Below are 11302 nucleotides of genomic sequence, written 5' to 3' on the forward strand. Positions count from 1 at the left end.
AGAGAGAATGATAACAGTCCGTATTAACATCCGTGTCTCAAAAGAGTGTAAGCACTTTGCAGAGTTGTACCAGTGGCAATGCAAGTGTTAGTTTAATATGTTTATTTATTTATGTTTTAATGTATGTGTTATTAATGTTATTTTTATTTATTTTTTGCCTCGCATTTTATTTTTACACAAGTTATTTTTATTTTATATGAATATATTTAATATATATTTAATTAATAGAGAATGCCAGTCTAATAAAGATTACATTGCAAGTATTAATGCCACAGGATGTTGCTCTGTGTTAAATATTTTGTCTCTAATTTGGAAGTGGAGGGCAAATAAATATTGCATGTTGAAAGTATTTAGATGTAGTATTTAGAAATAATATATTTAATGTATGCAACTATATAAACATTTTCCTAACTGTTTTGTGTGTGTGGGCGCGTATCTGTGTGAGCGTATTGAATACGCATAAGTGTTGTCATAATTGGTAATTGATATTTGCATTATTAAATCATTGCTTTCGAATAAAAATGTTTTATTATTCTCCTTGTTTATTGTATATTAACACCAGTAAATTTGCCTATGCTACTAATCTAAATCTTTGTGAGAGTGTGTGTGTGTGTGTGTGTGTGTGTGTGTGTGTGTGTGTGTGTGTGTGTGTGTGTGTGTGTGTGTGTGTGTGTGTGTGTGAACTAAAGGAACTAAAGTAATAACGATGGGTATCTAAGCTATAAATAATACATTCATAATCCGTAAGAGTGGTTAGCTCATTCAAAATATTGACGTATACCAGAGGCCCAAAAACAACCAAAAGACTACAATTGTTCTTGGCAAATTCGAGACACACATGTGCATGCTTTACGGCTTGTCCTAGAGTTAAACACAGTTCTCCTTTAAGATACATGTAAGCAATTAACATGCAACGCAACATTCCTTGCATACAGTTTTAAAAGCTATGGGATAGGCTATTTTACAGAAATTTCGGCAGTGGTCCAGAATGTCCTAAGTACAATATTTCCAACGATGAAGCTACAGACATCTGACATTTAATTACTACTTAAAGATAACACTCATATGCACTAGTCAACACTGTTAAGGAAGTGTTTGTTATTGATTTGTTATAGCATAGGTGATTATTTAAATACCCTCAAGAACAAAACAGCGTAACACAAGTTGTTCAGAGAGTTACTTGTTCCTTCTGAATGGCGTTTTAACAACTTAATTTCATAAAAAAGTATTTGCCTCAAACAATCAAATTGTAATAAAAAATATCGCTTACAAATAGCAGAATAATTAGGATATTCTCGTACCGCAATGAATGCCAAAGTTGAAATCTCCAAAAACTAAAATAGTTGTTAGTTCAAGGTCAGTGTCTAGTGCACTGTCTGCGTCGCACTTAGATTGCTGTCTTGGAATCCCTTTCCGCCCAGACAGGCCCATAGCGTAAACAAAGGCCTTTTTATTGTCTTTTATTTTTGGAAGACTGGTTGGCTATCTGACAGCCTTGCAGTGAATGTCCTCCATAGCTAATATCGCGAGAAAACAAAAACTAAAAGAGTTAAATGTAAAATTAAATTTCTCGGATATGTAAACCCGATTTGGAGAAAAAGGTTTGGTCAGGTATACAGAGATATAAAAAACAACAACAAAAATAATTAAGCTAATTATAACATACAGTTGTGACTAGAGAAACCTAAAGCGATAAATACCTTCACCTACGTTGCAGTCAACATCAATTTATCGATAAACCGCATTACGGGTTTCACATGACCACACAAATGCAAGAAATTTGTTTTAATTGCAGTCGAAGCACTATTGCATGTTTATCGATTTCACTGTGGCGAAACAAAATTAAGCAAAACATTTAGTAATTAAGGAAATATAATCTGAGTTAAAAGAAAAAGGTAAGACAATCGTAACTTTATTAAACAAATCTACAGGATGTACAGTTGTACAAACACCTTTGCATACGGCGTTTGAAAATAGCTTGAGTCACAAAAACTTGAATTAAATTGCTCGTGTGTTTGTTTATTTTGTGGGTATTTTATTTTATTGTATTTATTTATTTTTGTGTGTGTGGAAATATTCGAAGTACCAAAATGCTGATGTAAGAATAAAATAAAAAATAAACTATCTTTATAACCTTGGGTCATATTTTAAGAGATGTAGTTTAATGGATGTGTAACAGTATCTATCACATAAAGCCTATATCAGAATTAGATCACCCGCATCAAATATATTAATAAACATCCAATCCGGTAATTACCATTCAGTATGTGTGTTGTATCTTCGTACAATGTCATTCCTAGCACCTTAACAAATTCTGCAAATATGTACAAATGAAGCTACGTTGTAGTAGTTTAGCATTAGCCACCCTCAGTTTAAATTAAACCTTTATATAACTTTGCTAAGAGGACGCACGCCAGTCACAATTTGTCTATGTAAACATTCCAAGTCAGTGTAAAGCATGTGTCTTCGTGTTGAATCTGCAATGCTCACTTCCTGATATTTCCACCAAACCGCCACCAGAGGTTATCAGCCCCCTTTCTCCCTAACACACTGAGCTCTCACATTCCAGCCGCGCTGTATAGAACCAGGGAATAATAATAACAATAACAATAAAATAAATAATAAAAAAACAACAAAGTGTACCCCTATGTTCAACTGAACAGGCCTGTTGCATTAAACATATCATCTGAGTAATATATGCACCTTAACGTTGTGATTGTGAAAAAGCAGTTTCCCCCCTCAAATTCTGTTTGAATAGTGCCCGTATTTGTGTAACCAAATAACTTGCCTGCTTTAAAAAGGCGTATACTTTGAGAAAAGTTGCCGAGTCATGTGTTTATTTTTATTAATAATAATAATAATAATATACTGGTATTATTAAGAACAATACTATTCTTCTTCTTCTTATTATTATTAGTAGTAGTAGTATTCAAACAATCCAGATAATACATTTTAGATTAATTTTTAGTGCAACTTCGATTCCTGCTGACTTAATAAAACAATGTTAATAGTAGTAGTTGCAGCAGTAGTGAAGTGTCTTACAAAAGTGTACATGACATTTAAAACTCAGCTTACAATATGAACAGCTCATATGCAACACCAGCAAGCAGTGCAACAGTGTCAGTTAAAACAATAAGACTATCTATGATTGTATTAATGGTAATAAATACCAATGTTTATTTACACTAACATTTAAATCTATGTTTGGTACACAAAAAACAAAGCAAAACAATAATTTGCATTCCGACTTCCAGCAATTATTCAACAATAAAAAAGTTTGCATACTTAAATATACGCTATTTTTGTCTTTTTTGCAGAGAGCATGAAGTGAATAATTTACATCACGCAATAAAACAAGGAAGACAAATCCATCTGAGAAACCCTAGAGCCTGATCTGAAGATTATGCAATATAATAAATATTCCGAAAAAGTTCCTCACCCCGCATTGCTAATAATCGATCTATAGGCTACGTACATTGCATAGGACATCTGCCTAGCCACAGATAAAATGTGTTGACAGAACCAGTCCACAAATAAGACACCATATAATAAAGTCATTCGGTTTAATATTCATTAATTATCTAATCAGATACTCATTTAAAATGTCAAGGTCGGCTACATTGTGCGTCTTCATAGAAGAAGAAAAAAACTAGCCGTACCTTTTAACGTGACTCTGAAGAGCATGTATCTCTTGATATTTGTGAAGTACCCCTCATTCCTCGCCGCGCGCCTATGGAAATAACACGAGATGACATGTCTGTTTGAAGTGTCTATTGGAGACATAAATGGACTACGTGTCTTCGTGGTCAATACAATCACGATAAGATAATACAACTATGTGTAATACAGGCTTAGGGCGCGAGAAAGAGAAAAATCACGACGTTCGGTGATGTGTGAGGAACGGAATATGTACGCTGTGAACATTTTCACAATGAAAAGGACATTGGATATATGTACTTTTTACCCTTTTTTCTTTTACCTTTTTATCTATTTATGGCATGTCATTAACATTCGCCGTCTAGACAGGGAAATAACACCTTGTTTGCCCGAAAAACAAAGCACAGGCAGTGGTGTCCAGGCCCTCTGTTTATTATTCACAAGCCTCTGTGATGTCAAGGTCAAAGCGACTGCATAGTCACGGTCAAGGGTAACGATCACGTGACGTCAAAACCGAACGCCTAACTATCATGCAATTAAACCACATAACTTCAATGAGACCAATTTCAACACAATACACGCGACGCGTGCTTCGGAACAAACCGTTTTACAAATAACGTTGTCTCACATGTGTTGCTGACGAGACTAAACTGTCACGTATATGTATGTATGTATGTATGTATGTATGTATGTATCTATATATCTATCTATCTATCTATCTATCTATCTATCTATCTATCTATCTATCTATCTATCTATCTATCTATCTGTCTGTCTGTCTGTCTGTCTGTCTGTCTGTCTGTCTGTCTGTCGTAAACACACACACACACACACACACACACACACACACACACACACACACACACACAAATTCTAATTAAATTAAAGTATTGTCAAAATTTTACAGCATTAATACATTTAGACAGTCGTGTGGGTTGCGATTTATATCTTGTCTCCCTGATTGAAAAAGTTATTGTATTTTATATTTTAAAAGCAAACGACAATTATTAACGGACAGATTTGACACAGAAAAATCACAAAAACCATAGGTGAAATCCAGTTTAATATTTAACTATGTCTACTCCAAATATCCATTAAATCCTGAATCTTCTCAAATCTATTCAAAACCAATTTTTGGTTTAATAATGTAAATTTACATTTATTCATTTAGCAGACGCTTTTTATTAGATTTCTTAATGTCCGATTAATTTGGTCATTCATTATATAAAAACTATCAAGACTGTTCTTTGACTGTGTATTTTGACTTTGATTTTACAAACTTAAAGACAGTTAACAGTATATAAGCAATGTGTTAAATGTACTCTGCTAAATTACAATTTCTAGTATTTCAGTCAGAAATTATTGTTCATTAAAAAATAACTAACTTCTAAAGTTAATGGGAAATAGCTTTGCAAAGTATTTAATATATGTTGTACCTACAAAATCCAGGTTAAAAACTTAATATATTACTAAATATAAAACTAAATATATTAATTAAATATAATAGTTAGTAACGCCGTACGATATTCCTACAATACCTTCAGTGCCTTGTGTGATGCTGCAAATAACGGCTATTCATTATGATCCAAACTCCTATTGTGATGATGATATTTAATCAAAACGATGTCGTCGTAGATTCGAATTGGACTTTTTTCTATTCTTTAAAAACATTATTTTATTTTTTTTTACAGACGCGAGTATTTTACATTGTGGACTTGCACAACCTCTTGGTGAAATTGTATTACTTAACAAAACAAAATAACATTAATTATATTAAATAATTATATTAAAGAATAATATAGGCCTAAATTATAGAGAATAATTATATTATTAGCAGCTCTAGTATTAGGCAAATAAAAACCGCATGTCTAACACAGTGCGTTGCTGACCGTATTGAAGTTATTACGGCCTTTCGGAAGCCCGTAGCATTTGCATGCTGATTCAAATGATATTAGGCAATCAACTTTGTTGCCATTGTACTGTACTGCATACCGAGTATTATTAATAAGAAATAGATAATTAAAAAGTTTTTTTATTATTATTATTCTGCCGGACTCTTTCCAAATGTCATTACCATGTAGTTCCAATGATATCTTGTTCCTATATATTTTATGCAAACCTAACCGCTACTATTGAAGCACAAAGTTAATATCCAGAAGGTGGTGGTGGCGTAGGTGGCTAAAGCACATAACTGTTACTCAGAAGGTCGCTGGTTCCATCCCCACGGCCACCACCATTGTGTCCTTGACCAAGGCACTTAACTCCAGGTTGCTCTGGGGGGATTGTCCCTGTAATAAGTGCACTGTAAATCGCTTTGGATAAAAGTGTCTGCCAAATGCATAAATGTAAATGTCAACGTGAGCATTGCGCCCACTGAAAACTCTTCCCTCACTTAATACATATTAGATAGATAGGTGGACATAGACAGAGCAGCTTTTTCATTGATCAATTGAATGCATTGACTCAACCAGCACGTACTCAACAATTTCCATCGTCATTTATTTATGACATATGTCTCAGTTCAGTACTTAAGCAATTGAACACCACAATACAGTTCACATACAGCACGAAAAGAGATACAGACAAGCTGTGAGAACAGCTTCAATGCTTTACGATATATTTATATATAAAACAAAAAGAGTGTGCATTAACGTATAATAATACTACATGATATTTAAATGCTTACAATCATTCCAGTTGCATGGCGGAGTCATATCCTGCTAATATGGACACATACAGATGATCTTGAAACATTCCTTTTTACAGACCTGTCATATGAAATCTAAATTAAATAATAGAAGCATTAAACTGTACAGTTAACATCAGCAGCCTGGTTTACCCCGGCATTAAAACGCAATGTATCCCACAGTGAACCATTAATAGCTTTTGAAATCTCACAGGCTCATTCTAGCAAAATCATTGTCATGTCCACTAAAAGCAAATGACGGTTATTGTTCGTGTCTCAGTTCAATATTTGCTTTAGCCTTTCGAGTTTATGCAAGTCCCGATTCATCCAAAGTGTCCAATATAGAATGTGAAATGTTCTCTTCTTCTGCGTGCTGCACAACTTGAGTGTTTTCTGCTGGTTTACTGGCTTTGACAAATAAATGAGGAGATTCAGAAGGGTCGCGTCTCTTTATTCTCAGATGCACGTAAAACATGTGTCTCTTTCATATTTATGTTACTTTAAATATTTATTTATATATGTACATTCATAAAAAAGGACGTAGTTGAAATGTTTTTTTTTTTTCCTGTATTTTCACAGTTTTATAGCATATGTCCAAAAAGCCAAAGAGTGAGCAGTTATGGTACTGTGAGCATATTTTAAATTAAATAAAGTGAAAGAAGACAGGTTAGGTGGGAAGCCGCCTGTATGTTCTTCATTCATGATTTATGAACAGAGGTAAATATCAGACTTTCTGGATGGAAGGATATAACCATATAAGCTGACGGGATTTTTTATTTTTTAATTTTTTTTTACAAAACATAGTTCAGGTATGCATATGGTTATTTGTCTTGGATTTACTGACAAACTTCTTCTCCTTCACTCTGCGGTTCTGGAACCAAATAGTAACTTGTCGTTCTGAGAGGTTGGTTGTAGCAGAGATGCGCCGTCTCTTGTCTTTGGTGATAAACTTGCTTGCTGCATATTCCTTTTCCAGTTCTTTCAGTTGCAACTTGGTGTAGGGAACACGTTTTTTGCGCCCTCGTCGGTAACTGCTGACTTCGGGCTGCAGTGGAACAACATCTGGAAAAAAAGAAAAATACGTGAAACATTGTTTCAGTGAGCCACTGTCCAAAGTGGAATACAGTTCTGTATTCATTCCTTACCACGGGACAAGACAATGGGTTTTATTAAATAAAATAAAGTATTCAAATGTTGCGCCAACAAAAATCCTCACGCCATCAATCATGAACATCTCTGGAACAAAAATCACTATAAATTGTGAACATAAATAAATTGTTGAAATACCTTGAAAGGAAATTTCGCCACTAAAAATAAGTGAATCTGGTGTAATAGAAGATGTGTGAGTAAAGATTCGGTACGTATTAATACAGTTTAAACGTAATGAGTAAAGAGGCAGCTATGTTAAATTGTATTTCTTGTGTCTCAAAATACATTTTAAATATACTTAATCAGTGGGTGTCGGTTATTCACTCACTGGTATTATTTGGCCCAGAATAGGAATAGCCTTGCAACAAACAAGGATATTTACCATAATACATATTGAGAGTCCTCATAATGAGAGCTGCACTAACATAAGATGAGCATCAATTTAGTTGCTATTCAGATTTTAGTCATTTGAAAATATGCAAGGTACCTGTGTGTGTGTGTGTGTGTGTGCTCGCGCGTGCACGTACTCTTTTAGGGGGGAGGGTTGCTAAACAGGTCAGGGGCGCGTGGTGGTGGTGACAAGTACTCAGTATAGCCCCTCTAATGCGACAGTATCTTAAATTCAACAAAGACATTACAGTGTATATTAATATTATATTAACTGAGCTATCAGCACAGTGTTAACCATTTTGATAACATGTTTGTTTTAGTTGAGTCCACAAATCTGACTAACGATATAGAACGTGTTATTTGCATGTCATTTGCTCATATAGAATATCGTTTTTCCACTTGAGCAAAGCTAAAAGCTAAAACTTGAATAAAGAATGACGGCTAAGAAAATAAACTACTCCCGGCATTTGCTAAATGTCCCTAACAGATTGCGGGGCACCAATCTCGGTCATTGCTGACAAAGATTATAAGATTTATAGGCACCGTACAAATAGGACGGACCTTCTGTATTATATAGTACGGGAGGAGCAAATTGTACGGGAGGAGATATTGTCATATCCCTGTTACAAACTGCGTGACTGTGGCTTAAGAATTCCTGTAACTTTATCATAATAGAGTTAATATATGACTAAGCTCAGTACAATGTTTGAGTGACATGAGTACAGTTTTATGTGCGAGACTGTAAATAAATGCTTTATTATATGAGACCTTAACTCTTATTCAAGCTTGTTGAGATTGGGATTTGCTCAAACTCATATTCTGGAATGTCTATTGAAGTAACCAAGTAACCATGCCGTCACAGATCAAAAGTAACTGGAATAAAATTAAACACTTTTGACATGTTCAGGCAAACCACATATAGCATTATCATAATCATGAAGATTCTGGCAATTCAATTACGTTGTTTAATACCACCTGCTCAACTTTAATAAAGAATATATATATATATATATATATATATATATATATATATATATATATATATATATATACATATATATATATATTTCAATAAAAGGAAAACTTTCAATTGACAGTTAAATTTACAGTACGTGAAATGCATACATTATTCTAAGAGGATGTAAGTTGTTATCAGATGCATGTCCTTATATATATATATATATATATATATATATATATATATATATGTGTGTGTGTGTGTGTGTGTGTGTGTGTGTGTGTGTGTGTGTGTGTGTGTGTGTGTGGTTCCACAGCTAAGTTGAGACATACCTGGAAATGGAGATTTCCAAAGATGAGAAGACTGTGTTTGTTCCTTTGAACAGTACACCTGCCCATCCCAGCCATTCGACAAAGCCCAGTGTTGATAGCCCTCCATGGGGATCAATGCATCGTGACGTGGTTCGGGATGTGCACTAATACTGGGGACCACCGACATGTCTAGATATCCTGGAACTGCCTGATACGAGCTGGCAAAACTCGGGTAGAAAGCAAACTCCTTTGCCCTGTTGGAGAGCTCTTCCGTGGGCAGAGCGGTGCTCGGCTCGGCGAATTTTTCTGCAGGATGGTAGGAGCATGGCTTTTGCTGTAAATTCACGTTGTGCGAGTGAGATAATCTGCAACCATAATAAGGGTTTCCAAAGGGGTAGCCGTAACTCAGAGAGGCGCTAGATGAAGTCTGAGGAGCGGGGCACTGTCGCCCAGTGTCAGGGGAAGATATATCCGAGTACACTGATCCCTGGTGAGTCGCTATGCCGGAATGCCGCCCCAGCGCGGGGTGTGAAATCAGGTCCCTGCAATGAGTCGCAGGGCAATTCCCACTTAATCCCTCCATAATTTGGTTTTTATTCTGATTATTTTCATTCGGTCTTTTTTCATACACGTACATCAAGGTGTCCGCCCAGCGTGGATGCAGGACCAGCGAAGTCGTCATATCACGGGCTGCCGATGCTTTTTAAAAGTCGCCTACTCCAAGACGGATACCTCATTTCCAACTACATTTTACGCACGCGCATGCGCACGAATAATTACATGTGTCCAGTTCATTAAAGCGCAGGCACGTGATATGCTAACTAGTCCGAAGAGAATGGTGTTGTGGGTTGGAAGAATAATCCCTTTAAACCACTACTGGCTCAAGTTTCACGCCTGGCTTCTAAGGTTTCCAGCGCCCAGGCATTGGCTAAGAGACTTCGTGATAACCATTCTTAAAGGGAAGGCTCCAAGCGATGTGGGACAAAAAATAAACATTTCAGCCGACAAAAATCTGGACACTTATCAGGACGCACTGCTCGTTGACTTGAATCTCTAGCATCAACAATTTTAGACGTGGAAAAGCATCTGCAACCTCATATGTACAAACAGTCCACGTTCAATCCAAAAATTAACACCCAATGAGATTTACACAATAAGAGTGGCAGAGCCAATTGACCAAGAGTCACATGAACTCATGTATTATTCTAAAATGTATCAATCTATTTGCAATGAAATACAAAGATGCGAAAATATACATAATTGTTTATTGTGTTGCAGCAAACGCCACTGATCTAACCTGTAAGAATATTCACATTTCCAATCGCATTTCGGCTACAACTGCAGGTTGGAAAATACAAGGTTGGAAAATACTTTTGTTAGTCAATTCTCGAGGTCTGAACAATGTTGTAAAATACTTTTAGGAATGGTTTAAAAAGAAATACAATCTTCCAAAACAGTGCAAAACAGACATTACTTTTATTTGTAATACAGCACTTTTTGCTTGAATTGTCTCGTGACTTCAAAATAGATGGTGTCAGTTTGTTCTATCACGATCATAATAAAATCAACTAGCATGCGAGTATATATCTATTGTAAGTTTTGTTTTAAGATCAACATAGACCTTTAATAACTATTTTCCACGAGTTGTCTGACGCTTTAGACCGGGTATGCGCAGGTTAGATTGACTTCTAACGACAAATGAATGACAGTCAGTATAATGGGTAAAAACAGAGAATACGTTTGAATTGAAATGTGGATACATTAGTAATGTCTTTAATAATATTTTTCCTTCTCAGAGACTGAAAATGAAAAGTACACAGTTCAATTATACAGTACACATGAAAAAAATATATGCCGTTTTCCATGTATAGTAGGGATTTATTCTGTCATGCTACATATTCATTTTGATTCGACAAAGTAGAATACTGCATAGTAATTCATTATGCCCACTTAGTTTAATGAGAAGAAAGAATGCATCCGACACTGCGTCAGAAGAGTTTCGTCCGGTCTGGTGTTTTTGCAGTACAATGTTTCTAGAGAAATTACTTTGAGAGTCCCATATTGTTTGTAACGACGAGACAGCAAAAGACGGTCATTGGGTATAAGATAGCTCAAACGCTTTTTTGAATGTTGTTTACACGCTGGCTATAA

At 35.4% G+C, this 11302-nt stretch overlaps 1 protein-coding gene across 1 annotated transcript; it reads right to left on the bottom strand.

The window, feature by feature from the left end:
- Nucleotides 1-7148: 7148 nt before the first annotated feature.
- Nucleotides 7149-9833, bottom strand: LOC127619364 (homeobox protein Hox-C13a-like). Its single transcript, XM_052092261.1, has 2 exons — nt 9173-9833; nt 7149-7405 (listed from the first exon to the last, which is right to left on the bottom strand). Exons 1-2 carry the CDS (start codon nt 9831-9833, stop codon nt 7149-7151), a joined length of 918 nt encoding a protein of 305 aa, XP_051948221.1.
- Between the last annotated feature and the right edge of the window lie 1469 nt (nt 9834-11302).

Source organism: Xyrauchen texanus, chromosome 25, assembly GCF_025860055.1.
Source record: "Xyrauchen texanus isolate HMW12.3.18 chromosome 25, RBS_HiC_50CHRs, whole genome shotgun sequence".
NCBI classification, from domain to species: domain Eukaryota; kingdom Metazoa; phylum Chordata; class Actinopteri; order Cypriniformes; family Catostomidae; genus Xyrauchen; species Xyrauchen texanus.